The 24,889-nt window shown below is 34.5% G+C and overlaps 1 protein-coding gene across 1 annotated transcript in view; it reads right to left on the reverse strand.

Moving 5' to 3' along the window:
• ARK2N (arkadia (RNF111) N-terminal like PKA signaling regulator 2N) overlaps positions 1-24,889 on the reverse strand; it is a 118,640-nt gene that overhangs the window by 24,542 nt on the left and 69,209 nt on the right. The window contains 1 exon segment of the mRNA XM_020985763.2: positions 19,230-20,035. Coding sequence (XP_020841422.1) covers positions 19,230-19,947 — 718 coding nt within the window. The 5' untranslated portion in view covers positions 19,948-20,035.

Genomic DNA, 24,889 nt, shown 5'->3' on the forward strand with positions numbered 1-24,889 from the left:
CACTGAAGAGGGAAGAGATGACTTCAGTTTCCATGAGATTGTCAACAGAGGAACATTCAAGTGAAGATTCACTAAGATATACTTCTCTTTCTATGAAATAAGTAAATGATGTACCTACTCCATCTCCTCACTCTCTCATATTATGAATTTTAGCATCTGTCAATACATTATTTTTTTTGTTTTGTTTTGTTTTTTTGGCTAGGCAATGGGGTGAAGTGACTTGCCCAGGGTCACGCAGCTAGTGTTATGTGTCTGAGGCCGATATGAACCCAGGTCCTTCTGAATTCAGGGCCGGTGCTCTATCCACTGCGCCACCTAGCTGCCCCCAATACATTAATTTTTAAAGCAGATTTTTTCCCCCTTTATATCATTATCAACAAATATTTTTAGCAAAGAAATGACCCATCAACAAGATTTTTTCAGGGATACTGTTTCAGTTTGTAAATTATCCAGTTTCCTTGCTTCTCCTTCTCTTTATGTTGGAAGACTTTTCCATACTTCCCTACTGCTAATTACCCTTTACCAAATAGGGGGGACAAAGGAAATAAAGTCATTCTATTCAATGACTCTTTTTTTTTAAAGTAACTACTTAAAAAAAAGCTCCTTGGGGCAAAGGATTTCTAACCTTTCTGATAACAAGGCCTGAGGGATTATCTATATATTTTCAACCACCCATAAGCATAGGAAATAGAATTATTAAATGACTTCTCACCAAGTATTGTAGCTCCTATAATTTTATCTTTGTCTCTCCTCCATTCCCCTTATGAAATGACCAAAAAAATTTATGCTTCTTTTCCTTTTGTATCTTAATGTTATCACCCATTTATTTTATTTTCTCTTATTTAGGTTTGAGTTCTCACTGATCTGTTCCAACAGTATTCTTTCATAAAAGTGATTCTCAATAATAAAATATTCTCAAATATATTCTTTCATATAAGTTTTCCTAATATTGTAGACTTCACTCTTTTCCAATTGTTGGCTTTCTTTTGTAACATTCTTTTGACATGATTTAATCAAAGTTAACTTTACATTCAGTTGGGTAGTCCTATCCTTTATAAGGACATGAAAACCAGCTTGAATCAAGCTGAACAAAAATAATAACATATCAATCTACCTTTTTTTGGACATTCAATTCTTGAATAAAAAATTGGTTGTCAACTCTTATTTTTCCTTTTACCTTCTCTATCAAATGATCTTCAGATTAAAGAATAGGTGAAAATTGCAAAGAAATATTTATCAGCTTTGATTTAAAAAAAGGTAAATTTTAACAAGTGGAGCTAACAAAAAATGGAATAAGCCGCTTCCCCAGCTAGTGAGTTCCCAATTACTGGAGGTCTTCAAATGGAGACTGGATGTTGCAGAGTAAATTCCAACTATATGTCTAACAGGTTGGATTAGATGACCTCTGAGGTCCCTGCTAACTCTGAGCTTATGGGTATGATATGTAAGAAAATGGAAAAAAAATTTAAGGAGTTGAAATCCAAAATAAATGAAGAGAGCATAGAAGTGACCCTCAATATGTTCAAGTCATCTGGCCTGGTCAACTCGGACCTTAAGGTATAGAAAAGACTCGCCAATGTGAATGTTATTAATGAGTTCTGAAGAACTGTAGACAAGAAAGAAAGCAATATAGGACTGGAAACAGATAAACATCCCAATTTTCAAAAAGGCAAAGAAGGCTGATTCTACAAACTCTATGAGCAACCAAGACACTGATTCCTGAAAAAATTCTAGAAAGCGTTATTTTTAAAAGGGTGATTCATAAGCACTTATTAAAAGGTGATTACTAAAAACCAGAACATTAAGAATGCCATGCCAGAAAACCCTTGGTTTTGGTTTTCCTCCTGACATAGTTAATAAACTAGCAAATGAGGGGAATGCAAAGACAGTGATTACCTGAGTCTCAACAAGGAAGTTAACAACGTCTTTCATGATATCTTTATGGATAAGATGGAGGTAAGTGGATGAAACAATAGTACAGTTAGACATATTCAAAACTAGCTGAAAGACTAAATCCAGAATGTTGATTAATGCACGCCAATTTAGAAGGAGCTTTCTAGTGAAGGTTCATAAGTCCCTCTGCTTTCCTTCTGTTCAACAATCTTATCAATGAATTGGAGGAAGGTCTACATCAAATTTACAAATTCTGAAATGTTGAAAAGAATGGCCAATACGGTGAATAATAGAATTGAGATCCAAAAACATCACAACACACTGTAACAACAGATTAACATTACTAAGATGAAATATAACAGAGATAAATGTAAAATTCTTATATTTGGGTTCAAAAAAATAGCACAATAACAGAATGGGAAAAGTGTGACTAAGCATCTGTGTAAAAAAAAAAAACTTGGGGTTCTGGTCGATACCAAACTCAACATCAGTTAACAGAAAGTCAACAGCAACAAAAAATGCAATCTCAGGCCACAGCAATAGAGGCAAAGTAGCCAGAAGGCAAATGTAACACTGTATGACATGCTGTGGTAAGACTATCTTTGGAGTATTATGCTTAGTTCTGTGTGCCATATTTTAGTAAGACTACTTTTTTTTTTAAAGTAAAACTACTTAATAAGCCAAAGTGACCCCACAGAAATTAGACTTGGATAATGATGGAAATTAAAATTGGGCTACATGAGCAAAATTGCAATATGACAATCAATTAAAGGAACCGGGATATTTAGACTGGATAGAGGCTGGAAATTAATCAATAAACATTTATTAAGCACCTATTATGTGCCAGGCACCGTACTAAACTCGGGGGATACAAAAAGAGGCAAAAGGCAGAAATATAATCTGCCTTCAAATATCTGATGGGTTATTATGTAGTAGTGGAATACTTGGTTAGAAGTCACACAGGACCAATGCAGAGAAGGCAAATTTTGATCCAACATGAAAGGTTTCCTAATAATTAGAAAACCTGTACTGCTACAGTTGCTGTCCTTATACTGGATTCTCACTCCAAAATTTTGGGTGTCCCTTCTCATATACTGTCCTGCTTCACAAATTCTCCCATCCAAACCACAGTAACTAACCACAGTTAACTAACAGCTGGCGGAAGATTCTTCACTGCCTTTCTTCACTCACACTATAAGTGTGGCAGTTCAGCAGGTTGGGGAGGCAAGTTCCTGATATATTGATACATATGGTTCCTAGTGTCCATAGTATAAAATCTACTACAGATGACTGTTTTTTCTTCTTCTTCTTCTTCCTCTTCTACCTTCTTCTCCTCCTCCTCCTCCTTCTTTCTCTTTCTCTTCTTCCTTTTTCTTCCAGATATATCACTGATTCAACAGAAGTTTTCATTCAATATTTGCTGAACATATATTATGAACAAGATGCACTGCTGGGGGGCACAAAGAAAAACAAGCCATATTTCTCTATTCTTAAAGCTTACTATGGGAAAATGGTTTTGGAATTTCAAGGTACTAATTCTACTTTTGGAACACAGATTGTTTAAAAACTGAGTATTCAAAAACTGACAATTACAATTTTACTGTTACAGGAGGAATGAAATTTGATAATAGTATTTACCACTACATACAAAGATATCAATTTACACAGGTTAAATATTAAGTTTAGAAAACAAGAACTGGCATCAGAAGGAAAATGCATGTCTTTCTTTTCTATAAATGTCATTACTGCCAAGAAAGAAAAAACTGAAAATAAAGGCCAATTTGAGAATACCTTAATAGTTTTTTAAAAGAAGAATTATACTAAACATGAGGTCTTCAAGAGAAGGAATAATATAACTGAAGTCAATTAAACAAAAATGTCAAAATCTACCACATAAAGCAAGACAATCTTCTGTATGACAGATTTGGAAACATACACAAAATCTGAGGCATATTTATTTTCTCAGAATTATACCACAAAGCTTTTTAGTAAAAAGTTAATAAACTATTATACAAACAAATATAAAGAGACAAGGCTGGAGGAAAAAGTAAATACAAGAAAATAATAGCTGCTTCCCCTAGACACTAATAACAATGACAAATTATTCAGTAATGAAGGTACTTTGAGGATTTTTTTAAAAAAATCAACATTCAAATGATCATTTTTCTACTGCACTAACCTCACAACTTCTGCTTCGAAGTGAAATAAACTCATATCAACTAAAACCACTATAGGAGTGAATGGTTCTAACGCAGTCATAGCTCTTAACCACAATGGCAAACTGGACCTACCAGAGGTGGTCAGAGGGGAAAAAATAGACAATCAGGTTTGGATTTCAAAATAGGTGAGAGTACAAGAAATGGGTACCTGCAGATTCTAAAGAACTCTAGTTATTTTGAAAGCCATATCTATGTAACCAAGAGACTCTATCCTTAAATAGGATTATACCTGAAGAATTCATTCTTTTTAAACACATACTGCTATCGCTGGAACAAACAGAGAAACTATTACAGGGAGTTTCGGAAAAAGAGAAAAGGAAAGTTGGCAAAGGAGACTAAACAGGTGTAACAACTGACAAAGATCTTAGAACCAGGTTAGACAGTGAATTATCCCATGAATTTGTTTGTTAAAGTGCTTCTATTCGCTTTATGCTAATTAAGATTTTACTCATCACAATTTTTCAGTCCCTCCTAAAAGAAGCTTGCCACATTGTGACTCAGCTTAATGTTAGCATCTGACAAATAACTATATTTAATATGGAATTGTCTATGCTGAGTCTAAATTGAAGGAAAAAGTAAGCTCTGCTTTCTTACAATATTTCTAAATCATTTGTTCCTTCATTATTGTCAGCTAGTGGGGTCAAAGACAGCTTCTATCATTTGAAGCAAAAGTAAATGCATTTTTAAGCAGCACAACTTGATAAGTTTTCAAGATATGTATCACTATTAATAAAGTTCAATATTCAAGAAATGAATTAAAATCTATTAAATAAAATATAAATCTGCTTGATTTACTTTATAACTCAAGGACACAAGTCTTTAAAAGTTGAACATATATTAGTTATGGCCATAGGAATGGACTAAAATTTAGAATATATTGCCCATTTTATAAATGTAGTAACAAGAATCATTTAATCACATTTTATATTTATTTAACTCTGGATTACAGTAGTTACAATTCAAATATACAGGGTTAGTTTGGCAAGTAATACATACTGAAAATACAGTAAGAAGAATTTTAATACTCCAGTAACATTCTTCCTAAAACATTAAAACTGAATGCAAATAGAACTTTATTACTAAAGAAAACACTCCTGATAATTCTTTCATTTTACAAGCATCTGTTTTATGCTATAGTAACACATTTAAATATCTTTCAATGATTGGATTCAAGTTTGATTTACATTTTCCACCACCATTAACTTTCCTGAATTTGGGAGTATTCAAAGAGGAGCCAAGAAAGGGAAATTTATTCATAAACTCTCTGGATGTTTGATGACTAGATTAATTCTAATTTGTCTTATAATATTTATTCCAAAGACAATCTTCTCAGTTGCTTTTAAAGAGGACCTGAATACATTTTCAATAGGAATTCCTCTATGCACCATTTCTGAAATACAAATTATATCAATTTAAACTGCCAGTATGGGATTTTGATCCATGCACAAGGTATCCCAAAAGTCACAGTGCAATGTTAAATTTAATAGCTCTGTGTGTGTGTGTTGTGTGTGTGTGTGTGTGTGTGTGTCTGTGTATGTGTGTGTGTGTGAGACACGCAGTGGAGAGCATGCTGGGCCTGGAATTGGGAAATCCTGAGTTCAAATCCAGCCTCATTCGACATTTACTAGCTGTGTGACCCTGGGCAACTCACTTACCCCCATCTGCCTCAGTTTTCTCATCCATAAAATGAGCTGGAAAAGAAAATGGGAAACCACTCCAGTAACTTCACCAAGAAAACCCCAAATGGGGTCACGAAGGATCAGACACAAATTAACAACAAAAATATGTATATTTAAAAGAGAGATTTGTGGAATTTACATGGTCTAACAAGATCTATTAGGCACAAAAAATTACTAACTCTCCCCTGTACAAGGCACTCTCAAAAAAATTGTTTTAAACTTCTAGGGATGCAGCACAAGACAGTAGAAAGAATACTGGATTTGGAGTCAGAGCACCTCATTTCAATCCTACCAATGGCCACTTGCTATCTATGAAAGGAAGTTACTTAACTTCTCTAGTTTCTTATTTGTAAAATGGGCATCAGAATAGATGGCCTAAGTACCATGCAGCTCCAAATCTACGATCTGGTAATGGTACCTAACTCCTTCTACCATAACAAGTGTACCCCTCTCCAACTAGACAATCTCAATATTGAATATGAAAATTCAGATTACAAAATTAAAAGATAACTAGAGATTGTCCCAAATTTTACAAAGGGATTTGCATTAGGATTTTTTTTCTTTTTCCTTTTTTTTTGCTTTTAGGCAATTGGGATTAAGTGACCTGCCCAGGGTCACACAGCTAGGAAATGTCAAGTGTTTGGTCTGAGGCCGCATGTGAACTCAGGTCCTCCTGACTTCAGGGCCAGTGCTCTATCCACTGTGCCACCTAGCTGCCCAGGATTTCTTTAAATAAAAAAGTAATAAGCACATATTAAGTACCTACTATGTGCCAAATGCTTTACAAATATTCTCTCATTTGATCCTCACAGCAACCCTGTGAGCTACGTATTGCTATTATCCCCATTTTACAGTTGAAGAAGATGATGCAGCAGTTAGGTGACTTGCCCAGGGTCACATAGCTAGGAAGTGTCTGAGGCTGGATTTGAACTCAGGTCATCCTGACTCCAGGCCTAGTACTCTATCCATTGTGCCACCTAGCTGCCTCTAATTACATTTTTAAATGATTTCATGTATAAGATTTAGTCTCATACAATTTTTCAGAACTGAAACCACTATGTAAAGTGAGGTATCCTATGTCTGAAGATGTGCTAAATCTATTCAACATTAGGAGACTGGACAAAAAGAGCAATACTATAAAATGAATTAATGTTTATTCTCTGTTTGCAAGATGGCAAAAACTCACTAAGCCTACAATTAGATTTTAATTCTCAAGAAATATATTTAGATAGGCTTGGGGTGGGGCATGGAGAACAAACTTGATCACAGTATCATTCAAATTAATGAGAGCTTAGCTCACACACAACAAAAAGCCCATAATTATATCAATGTATATTAAAAAATTTTTAAATCTGTGGTCAAATGAATGACCTGGATCTGTCAGATTGTGTACAACTTATTCCATACCACAGTGTCTATTTAGAGCATTAAAAAAGAATCAGAAGCAAAATCAGTTAAGAAGTAGGTATACTCCTCCTTCATATTTGCTATCAAACTTTCCGTTACAGAGTTTACAAAGAAAAATTATCTCAGGAAATGTGATCTGTGAAATCGAATTAATTTACAGAAATATTTGGTTAGAAAGGAAAAAAATAATAATAGGCTATGTTTAAGTACTTATTAGCTTCCTATTCCAATACTCACCTCTCTAAAAATTTTAGGCCATTTTAATTATCTTCTCAGGAAATTTATTCATGTCAAATATATGTCCAAAGGAAATTCTCTCAAAAATATGCAAACTTTCATGATTATAATTTAGTTTAAGTAAACTAGCTTTGCTGGTCATTTGTTCCCATCAGAAGCACTACATTAAATTCAAAATTTTGTTTTTGGTTTAAAAAAAAGGGTTTTGTTTTTTTTTATCATGGAGAAACTAAAGACTTTTAGGAGACTCAGGCCTGTGGTTTTACTGGTGTGGGGATCCTTCCAGTGAAGAAATTCCCTTTACCAATGCATATCATCAACTGAGAACAAGGATTGTTTTTGCCTTTTTTTGTATCTCCACACTTAGTAAGGTGCTTTGCCCATAGTAAGCACTTAATAAGTGCTTGTTCATTGGGTTTCTGCAAGTTATAATTCTGACAGCTATCTGGGGCAGTGAGACATTAAGTGACTTGCCCAGAGTCATATAGCCAGCATATATCAGAATTTTGACTTGAACTAGGTCATCTTGACCCCATTTAGAATTATACATGTATTTTTATACTTATTAGATTTTGTAAATTATGTATTATTTCTTGACACTGGTAAATCTAAAAGTGGTGGCCAAAGACTCTAAAGCCCAGGACAGAATTCATGGGCATAACAAAACAACTGAAAGAACAAAAACGCTACATGAAAAATAGTGTTCATGGAATTCTCATATTCTAAGGCTGTTCAATGAATGGTCCCATTTTTCCAATAGAGCATGAGTAAAAATCACAAAATGCTGTTAAGTATAGTGGAGGGATGGATTTGTTTATTTATCTAATAAGCCTATAGAGATGAAATGAAAACAAGGGATTCTTATCTGAAGACCCCTTTAAAGTTGTCTGGGACCACAAGATGTTTTCCTTCCAGTGATTCAGAAAATAGCAGAATGATGGGTAACAATGTAGTCCTATCACCTTTGGCAAAACAAAATTCAGTGTTTTTATGTCATTAATTCTGAAGCTATAATTTATCTTTTTTTCTCCAAATGAGACAAGATTTAGAAGCCTTAATTTGGTATCCTCTAACTTGACCAGTTATATTAGGAAATCCTTAGGACCCCACTAATTCAGGATATATTACTTTAAAATGCTTTTTAGGTTAAAGCTTATCACAATAAATTGTCAAATACTATATAGACTTAAGTCAACTTGCTCAGCAAGCCGCACAAATTTAAGTTAACATATATACAAGATATAAAGTAATATGACTGTAGTTTTAAACATCCAAAGGAGCACTAGCCCCTTGGCAAGAAGTGTTAATAGAAAGCTACCCTTATTCTAATAATACTGCCACTGCTCAAAGAACATATGATATATATTTTCAGAATTAGACACAATATAATTCTCATATGAAAGAAAGGCCCCATTATTTCATATTCCTATCCTTTTTCTGATTAAAGATAGTGGCTACCACCAAATTCAAATCCACCTTCAAAGAAGGCCACTCTGCCATCATTAAGATATGAAACAACATTCCAAAGGCACTAAAGAAAGGCAAATTTCAGAGGGAGTTCCCAAAATGCTTTAAACATTAGTGAATTAAAGTACAGTCTCCCAAAGGTCCTCATTTCCAAGGTGACATTTATTTGGATGTATATGCTTGCTCTTATAGAATTTATAGTCATATTTTGTACTTAGAAATAAACAATATTTACTGACCACTACTTCAGGCTACCATCATCCCTTCCCTACAAATGATAAATTATTGTTTTGGTACACACCAAAATTTTTAAATTATGGAAACTCTTCTAAGGAGATATTTAAATCAATCTAGATAAAGAAACAATACTTCTAAAGATCAACAGAACAAGTATATGCTATATGCACTCAGTGGTGTAAAATTTCCAATTTAATCTGCAAAAATTATACAAAATACTATAATTTGTGGGGTTGCTCTTTAAAGAAAGAATTCTGCATAAATTACCAATCTCCTGAGAATAGTCTGTTGAAATCATGATTTTAATTCTATAATTTTACTCAACTGTGAGGCACCAGCTAAAAATCAAATTCAGAATAATAATTTGACAACTATAACGTACTCTGTGTAAAATTTGAGTTGAATTACTAAGATACACTCAAAGGGTCAAGGGGTGGAGAACCTGCAGCCTCGAGGCCACATGAGGACACAGGATGTGACCATCAGGCCACAGGTTCCCCATCCCTGGTTATCCCATTAAGTATTGTAAAATCAATGTTTTCAGTTATTTTGATTTGCTGATTAAATTCTCCAAAAGATTACTAGATGGCTGATATACTAGAATGTCTACAAGGACCAATTAGAAAGGAACTTTTGGCTTTCATCTTTTGGGGGGGGGGGAAATCATCACGTAAGCGCAAGAATACTTCGAAAAATCAACAGCCTGATCATTTTCATCCTTTCCTCTCCTAGAAAAAAGCTGCTACTAAATGAAATAATTGTCTGATAGATTTTTCCACTAAAATGCTCTTGAATTTTATGTACCCATAAAGAAGGAAAAGGAAAACAGTGTGGGAATAGGATTTTATTCACAAATACTTCAAACAAAAGTTGGATTAATTTAAAAGCTTGAAGGAAGGGGAGTTTTTCCCTAGTATCAGATCTGATGGGCTAAGTCAGAATGGTGAACTAAAAATTTTTAATATTTACGAGAATACTCTCAAAACAGAGGATATAAAAGAAACAGAATCTAAATTACATCTTAATCATGTACTCAAAAGCAAATGCTTTCTTACACAGTTAGATCCTAGAGTGAATAATGAATCCCTGAAGTAGTCACATTTATTTTTGAATTTGCACTATCTGAAGTTATAATTATGTAAACTATGTAACTAGTTCCAGTCCAATGGGAATATAAAGCACAAATTCAAATAATCTAATCATTTCAGGAGGGTTCATTATTTGTACTGATAAGAGACCTGGTTTTACTTTTAATTATAGGACCACAGAAATACCCCATTGTGAACAATGAGGCCATTGTAGAGACATTATTTCACTTTTATAATTTCCAAATAGTATTCATGTACCACAAAAAAAAAAGAGAGAATGAACTCAGAAATAACATAATCATCCTTAGGAGAATGACAAGATGATAGGCTCCAAGATCTTATCATATGACAGTATGACAAAGGAAGTAAGAACACTGAGCCTATAAAAGAAAAGACTTAGGGGACAAAAAATAAAAGGCTTCAAGTATATGAAGGACTGTCAGAGAGAAAAGGGATTAGATTTGTTCTATTTGGCCACAGAAGACAGAGCCCTGGGTAGATCACTGCATAGAGGTAAATTTAGGTTTGGTATAATGAAAAGCTTCCTAACTTAACAATCAGAGCTGTCCACAAGGGGGGAGTGGGCCGCCTTCAGGAGGTAGTAGGTTCTCCCTCAGTCACTGGAGGGCTTCAAGTGGACCACCTGAATATGTTGTAGAGGGGATAATCAATTGTTCAGATTTGAACAACTCTGGTCACTGAGATTCTTCTAACTTTGTTTTTCAAAACCATATTCCTTAAAACAGTAATACATTAAGATATATTCAAGGCACAGTAAGCAAAATTGATCAAATTTTTAAAATCACATCAATTAAGTGTTTTGGCTACAAAATTATTGTGATGTTAAACTTTTCACATAAGAGCCTACTTTTGAAAGGTAAAAGGTCATAATATTCTGGGGAGGGGCGCCATTAACTAAAGTTGCTGTTTTTTAAAGTTCCCTTTATCCTTTTGCTAAAACTTTCAGTACTATATCTGAATACTGTGTGGTAAGAATTTCACAGTACTTACCCTTTTTAATATAAAAATATTATTCCTACTTAAAATACTAATTAAAAGCATTAAGACTTATATTTACGACACAATCTATCCATTCCGTTTAACTGTGTGCTTTCTAATAACACAAAGAAACCAGACAAAGATCATACCATATCCAGCACTACAAAGCTATTGTCCATTCCAAGCAAAATCGATAAATAAATCAGGTCAATAGAATACTAGCAAACACTTAGTTGGTTCAAGTCCATATGTCAGTCTTTCTTTTGTAAGATGTTTAAATGTTTTATTTTTAAAAATAAAAGAATATTTCTGGACATGCTTAATATATTAAACAGTTGATATACAAAAAAATAATCATTTAACTGTTTAAAACAGTTTATGCATACATGGAAAAATCAGTAGTGTTGACATGCTAAAAAGTTAATTTGGTTTATATTTCTAAAAATTTATACACAGTAAAATCTATTATAATCTAAAAATTGAGGAGGAAAATAGGAAAACATCCCTGAAAGCTCTCAACATCATCTGAGGATAAACTAGTTAAATTTTAGCCATTCAAAAATCACAGTTATATTTTTAAATTTACCTACAACTACAAATACTTAAAAGATAATCTAAAATAAGATACATAGTATAATTTTAGAGAAATGCCCATATAATTTCCTTCAAAGAGATGTATAGATTACATTGAAAAATCCATACCTAAAATTACATGAGAGACTGAGGGAGAGTTTCTCTAAAATCTTTTTAAACTCTGGTCCTATTATCAAAAACCATCTACAAGGGGCCTTTTACATAGGCATTATATAAAAAAATAGGAGATTTTCTTAATTTCTTAATCAATCTTTCTTAACTTGTTCTAATTTCAGTGGATGTTTCTTGGCTCCTACATATTCTCTGACAGACAACCATAAAAGAAAAAGTCTTATAAACCTGTAAAATTTAAGAGGTTAAAGAGGTCCAGTATCTCATATTTCTACCTTTCCTACCCATTTCAACCCTGTTTTCATGTTCAAGACTCCTGACAAAGGCGTGAGGTGGAGACACAGAAAAGGTAGGAAAAAAAATCACAAAGAATTATTTTTCCAATTCTAAGCCACATACATACATGAAAACAGGAGAGAAAACATCAGCTTGAGCAGGAAGGATATTAAAAACATACACTCTAGGTTTAATTAAAAACTACAAATAAATGCTCTTCATTTCAACACAGAAAAAAAATTATTCTTTTTACTTCATTCTAAACACAGTGCGTTGACAGGTTCAAAACTAAATTCACAACGCATAATGATATAGGAAACAAACTCCAAACACAACCTATCTATTTATCTCTCAATTCCTAAAATACATAATTAAGACATTCCTCAAATCACAACTGTAACTTTGTCATCCATTAAAATAAATATCCTTCAAAGTTGATTATAACTATACTGATGTAATTTTTTTAAATGAGCTAAAGGATAATTTTTTAAGGCTAAGCCAAGAAAATGGCACCATGAGAAAAGAGAACTATTGTAAAGGTCCAAAATAATTTATTCCTATTATACACTTTCTCCTTTTTTTTAAACATCAATATTCTCAATGTATCTCTTCATATAAACTCAAAAAATAAAAATCACTATTTCTGAATCTTGTATATTACAGTAATATCTCCTATAGCATAATAAATTTAACCTGTGATAAGCCACCCCAATCATCTTAATGTGCCCTACAGAAGTTCCAATGTATGTGCATTTATGTGTATTTTCTTGGGTTGATAATTCCAAGTCTAACAAATAAAATTAAGTCCAAACAATAGGTCAATGACCTAACAGACCACTTCACTCAAAACTATCTATTAACAAATGATATTTTTAATTAGATTACTCTAAAAAGATTATGGGAAATGTATGCCTTTTAGTTCAGAGTACAATGGTGGCCAGTAAAAAACGAATAACAGCTGCCTAGCTTCTGCTTTGAATTCTTAGTTGAACATATTAGTTGAACAATCATTTTTTTCTAAATATAAGTCAAGGTTTTTTAAGGAAGTGACTTGTTTTATTCATTCATCTTTAGGCTTCCTAGACCATCTCCTAGGTACTCAATATTTGATGAATGAATTCAGTGCTTTTTCCTCCATATGAATGTGTTATTTTAATTACGTAGCAATGAAATTCACAACACTACTGAATAAAAATGAGTGATTAAATGTTACATGGATTAATGGGACATCATATTGTCATGCACATTCATTACCTATACAACCTCTGAGGTAAGATTATTTTATATGATCTGACAAATTAGAATAATGAAGGGAACAGTGATATTTAGGGAAGTTTAAATTGCAGAATTTAAGTACAAACAGATACACACGGAATTAGCAAATGCTCATAACTCCTTCGATGCAATGGGATTCCTTAAGTGTCAAAATTTTAAATTAAATTTTCATATAATTTTGGCATGCAAAATGCATACAGATGAGTATTACTCCTATTATAGCATGATAAATATAACTCTAATGCTCCAAGAATATATAACAAGTATTCTAGGTTATATCTGACAAAGCTTTGGCAATTTTTTTGTTTTGTTTTGAACATATAAATTTTTCTTAAAACATTTATTGTTATTGTGTTTAAAACATCAAGGGGTAAAGCAAGTGATAGGGAGAAAAGTATGTTTTTCTTAACATAATCCAAAGAAGCTTTTAAGACTTATTTTAAGTTTGCGACTGATTCAAATCACGCTCTGCAATATTTGCATTTTCTGAAAAGTTAGTTGGAAAATTGTTATTAAAAGTCGTCGGAAACTCTAATGTAGTATCAATATTTTGACAGCTCACATAAGAACTGAAGGGCTGCTGTGGAAGAACGTGGCTTTCAGGGATCTGTATAGATGCACCTGACTGAGTGGTAAGGGGAATTCTTTGGCCAACTAGTTGTATTTTAGGTTCCCTGGGTTCCAGTTGCTGCTTGCTTTCTTCCTCAGTGTCCAGGCGGGTTAGCTTTTCTATCCACATGCGAAATTTCTCCTCTGTCTGCCTCTGCATCTCGGCAAAGCAGTTCATGGCCTCTTCCAGGACATTGCCTATGCAGTTCCTATCCCATACGGTGCCCCTGTCAAGCAATCCTGGAATTTCCCTGGTCGCTCCTCCAGATCCCCCAGCACGACTGAAGCCAGCTTTAAAGACATTGAGGCCATTTGATAAGACATCATTAAGTCAGAACATTATATTTACTAAGACATGCTAACTCAGGAAAACAGCATAAACAATGCTAATGGCCAGGTGGACACAAAATTGATGAGAAAGTAGCCTGTAACTTCCAATTACCTGAAAGATTTAAATACTTTTAAGAAAAGGGGTGGGGAGGGGAAGGGGGGGGGTCACTAATATCATTATGTTACTATACCCTTGTTTCAAAATAGATGTATGTGTATATATATTTTCAACTATAAGTGGCTTATTCTATATCCATAAATATTTCTATTGCCATAATTTATGAATTTTGAAACTATAAGTCCTTTATCAGAAATAATTTTTAGATGTCTTCACAGTTAACAAACGTCCAAAGCAGCATGCAATATTTTATGATTAAAATTACTACCTTTCTTGAGACTGCAGGATACCATTTACCTTATTTGCTAATTGGAACTTCAAGAACACCACATTTACTTTAAGGAGTCTGACCACAAGATAAAGATTGGACAAATAAAACTAAATGAACAGTTTAAGAAGAGTAAAGTGGATGTTTTGATTGCATGGCATCAGAGATTCTTTATTTCTGAAAGAGTACTGAGCAATGATTGGGGGGAAGGGCGGTTAGAGAATGGAGACAATCTGTAAAGATAATTAGTTGTGGATGGCAATAGATGCTGGGTTAAGTCACAAAGGCCAAAATGTAGGTGAATCTGTTCTAATTTCCTAGATTCATTTACACAATCTATTATCAACTTTCTCATACTCTGGGGGGGGGGGGAGAGTTTGCATTACCCTTTGCATTCTTGTACACCAAGACATTAAGAGTTACTTGCTTCCTTTATGAAAGAATTATCTATACTTACACAAACAAGTGAGGAAAACAAGGAACTAGGACTAAAAAGATTAATATCAATAAAAGAAGTCAGCAAAAATCTTCTATCAACAGAAGTTTCCACAGGCTTGGAAGCTTGCAAATCTAAGATGCAAACACTACCCAGATACCACATAAAAGAATTCACAATATAATTTAAATATAATGTATAATTTTAAAGCAAAGGGTAAGGAGAATTACTCAAAAATATCTTTTTAAAGAACTACACACAAGTATAGGAAAAAATCTTCATTTTTGTTTTCTCTGGAAATGTACTAGTACACATCACTGATTAGCTTCTCCAAAGCATTAAATTTCTTGAGTTAGGTCAAATCCTAACTTTTCCTCTCTGTATATATTTTTTAAAAAGCCATATGAATTAAACATAAAAATTCTTTTCCAAGAACAGACTTTGAGAATCTAATTATAGTCTAATTTATATTCAGAATTCTAAAAAGCAGTCCCTTTAAACGTAAGAAGGCTCTAAAAGAAACTATCAACAGAATAATGGATAATCTATTAATCAGATTATTTTTATAAAGAACTTCTGTTCCTCAAAGATAAACCTTTTATAATTATGCATTATCATTACATTAATATTCACTATAAAATATTCTCTATCCATATACTATTTTTTCACAATTCTCGAAATCAATTAACTAAAACATCCAGATAATCTGTGGAAACTTGCCAAGAGACTTTATTCTTAAAAACAAACATCTTTTTTGGACATTCAGATGGAGCCAAGACACAATCTAGTTCTAGCTGTCCATCAAAAAACTAAGCCCTTGCACTAAATAAACAGTTCTTACCTCTAGAATAATTTGTTGGCCTAATCATAAACTCAATTCTTAAGGACAAACACATGGAATCTCAACCAGTAATTATTTATTGAATTATTTACTAAAGTAAAAGCCCATCCGTCCAGTTTTAAAAATACATTCCTCTTTGACTTTCAAGATAACTTCTAAACAAGAAAAACTTAAAATAACAGCTATTTTTCTTAAAATATATTTTTAAAAGATGTCAAATAACAAATGCCTCAAACAACCTGACTGTCCTTGATTTTGAAGCTGCATAGACATTCTACTGAATTCAGCTGTCCACAAGGTTCTCTGTCAGCCTGGCTGCATTTTTTTCAGCTTATCTGCATTTTCCATGTTTTTATATTAAGTTCTTTCAGAATGTATCCGAATTGCTAAATTTGCAAATGGGATTTATAACATTTGTCTTTTGGGCAAATAAGGCTCATTATTTCAATACTAAAAAACACACTGACTCTTCTTGGGAGCTTGAGGTATATCTATGTCAAAATAATAAGCACATCAAAAATAAATGCATGCCAGCAAAATGATTTCAGCAATGACATTATGATTTTGTTGAGGTGACTAATATTAAAAATCCACATGATCCAGTTTTAGAGTTAAAGTAAAGAGCATAATCACAAATTAAACTCAGTTTCCATTTACAATCTAAGCTATATAGTAGTAGTATACAGAAAGAGCACTGGTAAAACCTGAGTTCAAATCCTAGCTCCAGCAATTACCAGCTGTATGACCCTAGGCAGTCATTTCACTTCCTTATGCCTCAATTTCTTCATCTATAAATAGGAATAAATACTTGTACTATCTACCTCAAAGAGGTGCTATAAGGAGAGCATTATGACACTCTTCCAGCATTCTATAAATGTGAACTATTGTTATTCCGACCTTCATCTTATTAATGATTTGCTTCTTAGTAGTCACTTCAAATACCACTGCACTATTTTAAAACTCACTACATGTCATTCTCACTCAATATGAACTAGCGAGTCAGAAAATGTATTCAGAGAAATCATGAATTTTTGTTTTTTTAGCTAATAAACTCTGTAGAAATAGGAAACTGAACAACACTTATTTATTGATTTAAAATAAAAGTAATGAAGCTAACCCACTAGCAAAGCTATCAGAAAATAGAAACATATAAACTTGGCTCTTGAATTAGGCATAGCAACAGGGAGAATTAGGTCATTCCTCACACTACCTTTATATGGACTTTGCCTGGTCTTCAATGAGCAGTTTATTTAACCCAGACTTTTAAAAACCTACATTTGAAGAAAAACTGTAGGGTAAATTACAGCTATCTTACATCACAGAAGCAAATTATAAACCTGAAAACTATGTATTTAGTAAACTTTAAAAAGTAGAAGTATCAGAAAGCCATCATATGGACAAATTTAACTGCTGGGCATAAGCAATGGAATTCACCAACAGAACATAAGAGGAAAGATTTTCAAAGTTGTTATAAGGCGTTCCTTTTTTTGCTACTACTAAAATCACTATTAAGTATAAAAATTTAAAAATCATCTAGAGTAGGGGTTCTTTTCCTGGCATCTTTAACCTTGTTTAGGGAAAGGGAAAGGTGTTTTTAAATATTTTGATAAATGTATTTCAATGTAATTTGCTTCCTTTATAATACTATGTATTTGTATGTGCATGCATTCAAACACATTCTCAGGAGGTCCATGATGCAAAAAAAAAGATTAAAAACCCCAACCTAGACTTTACCTTATAACAACTCAAACATCTTTGCCTCTCTCTTGTATTTAAATGCTGAGCTTCATTTTCATCATTTAACCCACTTCCCAGAAGGAGCTCCAGTGTGACCATATATCAAAGAGATAGCTCCCATAGGGAAACAAACCCCACTCACTCAATGGAGATAGTCAAACAGTGACAAATATTTCTAAAGACTCTGAAAAACTCATCTTTAATATGCATAACATTGTACAGGTGATACTATGTTTTATTCTTATAATCATTTATACAGCACTTTAATATGTATAAAGTGCTTTACAATCATTCTTGTTATGCAATTTATATAGGTTTGGGTCTTTGTGGATTTAGCTAACCAATTCTGTCTTCCTTTAAATAGCTCCTTTTACATCAGCAATATGCTGTTTTCTATCATGTGGAGGTAAGCACACCCCAAACAACCTTCAGAAAAGTAGAAAGAAATAGTATGACCACCCACAAAAATTTGGAAAACCAAAACTTCCCCCTCTTTAGGGTTGCAAAAACAAGACTAAGATCAAATAGGTACTAGGTAAGCAGTTTGCAAAATATTCTGATCATGCTACATTCAGAAAGGAAGATTCACCAATTAAGAAACTTTCAAGACCTCACCTTTCTTATTCTATGAATTATAAAGCTGCCCCTGTAACAGTTTTGTCATATCCAATTATATGGTGGAGCAGACTTAATAAATTATAGACCCTTGAAACATGAAAGCTAGTATCAACAGATTGGTTCAAAATTTTTAAAAGCTTTGAAGATTTAAGGGGGAAATTTTGCAAAAACAATTTTTTAATGAAATAAGTGACAGCTTCACATAGAAATAATGCACAACAAGAGCAACTAAGCTTGTCATGCATTGAAATGTATATCAGAATCATAAAACATAAAAGGAGCAAGCACTGTATTGAGCAATAAATAAGGGAGTTATGAGAAAACTCAGATAAAAGATGAACATGTTACTTCAGACACCATAAACTTAGGTGCAGCTGCTGTATAATCAAACAAGGTGCCTACTCTTCAGGAGAAAGTATTTAGTAATGAAGCTGTGTAACGATTATTAAATCTAATCAATACTAAAAAACAATAATGGGAGTTCATTTAATGGGTTTACAGAGAAAAAGATCTGTGAGAAATTCCATGACTTAAAAAGTCTCGTCCCTATCATTTACCATTTAAATATTTTTGCTGATGTGCAAAAATGCACAGGAAACCTCAGAACAGGTTTGGTTTTTGTTTTGTTTTGTTTTTAATTGGCCATGTCTTGTTAATACACTGCAGTCTTCAAATTTACACAGAGCTGCAGGTCTCCTGGTTTTTCTCAAACGTCACTCATCTAACTGAGCCAGACAGCTGAGAAACGGTGTCAGGTGCTTTACCGTTCAGTTTAAAAAACATCCTCTACCTGGTATCTCTGCAGTGACTGTCTTGCTGCTCCCTGAAACTTCTTCATCATCATCTGATGAACTCGTGCTTGAGTCACAGGTCAGGTCACTATCACTGGTACTGCTGTCCTGCAGCAGGTTATACTTCTTGCGAGCAGCAAGCTCCCGCTTCTGCCTCAGTAACCGGATTCTTTCTTTGTGCTTTTGGCTCCGGTGACCTTTCACCTTGGCAACTCGGCCATTCTGCTTATCACTGGACTGCCTGTTTTTCTTGGCAGCCATTGTTGATGTTTCACTTTCAGATCGAGACCGTCTAGACTTGCGACCAACAGCTGATCCAGACACTCCACAAGGATCTCCTTCTACAGCAGCTTCTGCCTGGGAGGGCTCATTCTCTTCTGCGGAAGACAACGTGTCTGAGTCTGCCAGATGTCCACTGGAGGAAGGCGAAAGCATGCAATGATTAGAAGAGTCACTCTCATAAACTCGGCCAGTTGTTGGTTTATCACTTTCTGTAGATGCCAGTTGAGACTCTGAGGAGTCCCGTCTCAATTCCATCAGCAGGCAAGGCATTGATGAAAGAACTGCAGAATCACCCGCACCACCTTTCTGAGAATGAGATTCTAGTTCTATAGGTCCATCTTCTGTCTGCACTGTTTCTTGTTTTTCAGATGTCTTTGGTGGGACTGTAGACTCAGTAAGTTCTTCAACTTTTCCCACAGCCTCCTCCATCTTCATTTCAAAATCCTGAGTATTTCCTAGATCTAGATCATGGAGCAGGTCTGAGGACTGGGAAACTAAATCAAGGATTCAACAGGAAAGTGACCTGTACAAAAATATACAAAAAAAAATATCAATGAACAGAAATAGCATATTACTTAAACAACAGAATGATACCTACTTTTCTGAATCAGGTGGTAACTAGTAATTATGTTAATATTTTAGCTACCCCAAAGTAAGGTATGACTGGGTTTGTTGTTTTTTTTAATTCAGATCAATTTTTCTAATAGGAAAAAAACAACCTGGGTTCTGCTTTTTACTAGAAATTTTGAAATTCTGTCATTCTGCATAAATAATAAAAATGACATAATATTAGCAGATAAAACTCTTAACGTAAGAGGTAGCACAGCATAATGCATAGAGAGCCAATTTCAGGGTCAGCAAGACATGGGTTAAGTGATAAACTGAAAAACTATGTCATACCACTCTGTGACCCCAAGAAAGTCACTTAGCCTCTCAGTGCTCCCAGGCAACCCTATAACAAGTTGTAGAATAGTAGCTTACCTTAACTGAGAAAGAAAAGCTCTTAGAAGAATAACGAGCTTGTGAAACAACATGGTTATATAAGGAAGGCTACATTCATAGATGAGTGACAGGGACCTTAAAGGCCATTTAGTCCAACAACCATTTTATACACAAAAACACTGACCAAGTGATTTACCCAAAATCATAAAGACAATAAGTAGCAGAGCTTATATTTGAACCCAAGTCCTCTGATTCCAAATCCAGAACTCTTTTCACTATGCTATGAAACAAGTCTTGCTACATTAAAATTCTGGGAGAAAGATGTTCTACAAACACAAACATATTACTACTGGGACAGATCATAATCTTAATATTTTTTAAAATCGTGTTACTAAATTAAAGATCTCAATAAACAATTGACTTTTAAGGGGAATTTTGGGGGTGTTCATTAGTAACTTTGTAAAGGTAATGTCATGGAAGGCGAACCATCCCTTAAGGCCAGCATGACAAAGGAAAGCATCGAGGTGAGCAGACCACTGGTTGGACCTAATTAGGTGTATAACTAATATCATCTGAAGACCTATGTGAAATTTTTGCACTTTAATTTAGAGAAAAGAGCAATTATAAAACATTTTAAAGCAAAGCGTGGTGGGAGGGAGGACTCTTACTCTCCAATTTCAGTTCTTCCTGATTAATCTAAAGAAAAGAAACAATCTGAAATCTGCCTTAATGCTCCCCCTCCCCTTTTATAAATGCAGCTTTGATCATCTTTCATTCAAACTTCTCAAAACAATAATGATGATGATGATAGACAAAACCATCAAGTTCACTGCCATATGAAGATTCTACAATTACAGGTATTCTAATACATACTTAGAAAATGAGAAAGAAGTATTATCAAACATTAGAACATGAAAACATTCTAATAAAACTTTCAATTCCTAGACACAGATGAACTGATTTATGAATGAGCAGAGATTTTTACTGGTTCTTATATGAAATGGCAACCTTGTATGCTTCTTTTCTTAAAAAATTATCCACTAACTCTATGTAGCATTCCTCAAAAGCCAGCAGAGGGAGGAAGAGTTAACCTATTCACAAAGTCATACATTAACCAGGTTAGTCACCCCCAAATTTGTTTTCAATAATGAAGGACAAGGAATAAACTCCAGAATTGCTAACAAGAAATCTTTTTCCTCAATAAGAAAAAATATTTTCAACCTTTGAAAGGGTAGGAGTTTTACATTTTGAACAATAAGGGAAGGAGAAGGAGAGAATCAGTGTGTATGTTTTTAAAAAACAAGCTGATTATCTAAGCAAACTACTCCAATGAAACTAAATTTAAAACCTAAGGCAAATGCTTTGAGAAAAATCCCAGTCATCCACAGTGATCATTAAAGCAGAAGAACCAGATTCTTTTCACTGTATACCATATAAAATATTCTAAAAGTAAGATTGTTAAAAATCACCTCCAACTCATTAATATTTTGGGGGGGAAATAAAGCACAAAACACACACACACACAAAAGGAAGCTAAGAACAAATATGAAAATATACTAAGAAAAACCACAATGAGAAACATTAAGTGATTTTCACCGATAACTCTTTAAAAATAGGCCTCTTTCACCTAAACTACTCAAAACACCTTCATTCATTGAGATGCCACTGAGTTTCACTATTAAAACAGATAGCCAATTATGAAGCAAAAATCATATCTATTATACAGGCAATAGGGTATAGAAATCTATCTTGCCCTACAGGAAAATTGAAGGAGATAAGAGAAGGAGGAGGGGGGGATAGAAAGCAGGGCAGATTAGGGGAAGGAGTATTCAGAATGCAAGGCCATCTTAGGGGGGAGGGGCGAGAAGGGGAAAAAATCTGGAACTCAAAATCTTGTGCAAGTGAATGTTGAAAACTAAAAATAAATTAATTAATTTTAAAAAATCATATCTATTTCCAGGTTACACTCTAGACTTTCCCCATCATGTTCCAGAAACCTCTTCACCCTAAATGCTCACTCCAAACCAGACATTCACACACTGAAAATATACTCTAGTTTTGCAGCCTCTACCTAATGGCTCCTCCCAATCCTCCACTCAAGGACAGCCACAACTTCATTTCTTTCCAAACTGCCCTCTGGATTTTCTCTCTCATTCCTTCTTCTCCTTCTCTCCTTCCCCACTACTACCTCAAGCCTATAGGTTCCTAGCTTAATGAATAGGTTTAATAAATGTAAGCTGGTTTCTTTTTTCCTTTTTGCTAGGCAGTTGGGGTTAAGTGACTTGCCCATGGTCACACAGCTACTTAAGTATCAAGTGTTTGGTCTGAGGCCAGATTTGAACTCAGGTCCTTCTAACTCCAAGGCCAGAGCTCTATCCACTGCCCCACTAATAAATGTAAGTTTGTAGCTCCACCTTGGTATATCTCCTCTTCCTTCAACTGTCTCCTACACAGAACATACGACCCTCAATCTAACATTTAGAACAAATTTATTACACTGAATTCCACCAAGAACCTCAACTTTTCCACTATAACAAAGTCTGTCATAAAAGTTTCAAAATAACAGAAAATGGAAATATTTAAGAATCACTCAAAAATCAGTTTCTTCTGAGCATCTGGTCTAGCAATCTGGCTTGACTCCCCTCATTTTACAGATGAGAAAATAAGAAACAGAGAGATTAGGTAACTTGCCCAATAGCACACAGGTAAGAAGTATCAAAATCAGGTCACCAGTATGCAATTCTGTACCTTTTCCAGTGTAGAAAGTAGAACTGAAGTAGTTTTGAACTTAAAGGAAAAGAGTGGCACCATACACAGAGTCATTCCCTTTCTTCTCTGAATACTAAGATATTATTTGTGTGTGTGCATGTGCACATATTTGTGTGTGTGTGTGTGTGTATATATATATATACATATACATATTATATATGTATATGTATATATTTGTATAACAGACTCTGCAGTCTGTTAATGAATTAAATCAAATTATTCTGGGGTAGTGATGATTCTAGACATTAGAGACTAAACGGGATAATGGCAGTAGAAAAACAACCTCACAATGGGAAAAGAAGTTCAACACTCTAGTTCAAATTTAAGAGGGAATTTGCAGCCATTATGAAAAGCACTCATCATTCCTTACTCACAAATAAAGAATCAGCCAAGATGGCAGAGTAAAAAGGTAGTCACTCTCACTCTCCCCTATCAACCTCTGAAAACCCAGAAAATATCACCCCCCCAAAAAAACCCTGGAAGAACTGAACTAGAAGAAAGACAGGGAGCAGCAGTGCACCAGCCCAGCAGACTGGTCTCCCACTGCCTCAGCAAAAATAAGGGAAGCAGCATTACAAAGGGCCCCAGGCAGATAAGCACCCTGTGGCATTCATCTGAAAGGAGAAGAGAAAGCAACCTAAAGGTTCCTAAAGTCCCAGCCTTGCTGATTCCAACCCAACACAGGTAAGCTGTCAGAACCCTACAGCCTCCAACTGTCAAGAAGAAATCCTGAAGCCCAGGTGGTAGAGCAGGCAAACACCAACACCTGGACCTCGAGTGCCTCAAGTTGGAGGGGGGGAACCAGTGGAAACCAGCTCAGAAAACCACCAGGTGCCTCAGCAGTATATCTCAAAGGAATCTCCCGGTGCATTAGCAGAAACAAGGAAGGCAGCACTGCAAGGGGCCCCAGGCAGATAAACACCCTGCAGCACCCATCTAAAAGGAGCTGAAGAAAGCTAAAGGAAAGGAAAAGCAGGCAACCTAGAATTGCCTGAAAGTTCCAGCCTTGCTGATTCCAGCCCAACATGAGGTAAGCTGCCAGAAACCTACAGCCTCCAATTGCCAACATAAGAGGCCCCAGCACACAAAGCCAGTGACCAAGACCTAGGCTCCCAACACAAGAAGCTTGGGTCAGTGCCCTCTGTTCCCCAGCAGGAGAGCTCAATCTCTTTAAAGTCCAGGGAATAAAGACACACCATGAGTAAAAAAAAATACCATAGATTCATATTATGAGAAGAGTGAAGATCAAGACAGAAATTCTGAAGAGGACAACATTGTCAACAAACCCACATCTGCAAACAAAAGGGAATATGAACTGGTCTGAAGCCCAAAAAGCCTTCTTAGAAGAGCTCAAGAAGGATTTTAAAGTCAAATGTGAGAGGTAGAAGAGTCCTTAAAAATACAATTGGCCAATTGGAAAAAAAATACACTGAAGAAAACAAGTCCCTAAAAAACACAATTGGCCAATTGAAGAAGGAAGTACAAAAACTAACAGAAGAAAACAATCTGTTAAAAACTAGAATTGGACAAATGGAAACTAATGACTCTATGAGAGAGCAAGAATCAGTCAAACAGAAACAAAAAAATGAAAAAATAGATGAAAAATAAAATACCTCATGTAAAACAACCGACCTGGAAAATCGATTCAGGAGAGACAATTTAAAAA

Source organism: Phascolarctos cinereus, unplaced genomic scaffold (genome assembly GCF_003287225.1).
Source record: "Phascolarctos cinereus isolate Bilbo 61053 unplaced genomic scaffold, phaCin_HiC Scaffold_4;HRSCAF=312, whole genome shotgun sequence".
NCBI classification, from domain to species: domain Eukaryota; kingdom Metazoa; phylum Chordata; class Mammalia; order Diprotodontia; family Phascolarctidae; genus Phascolarctos; species Phascolarctos cinereus.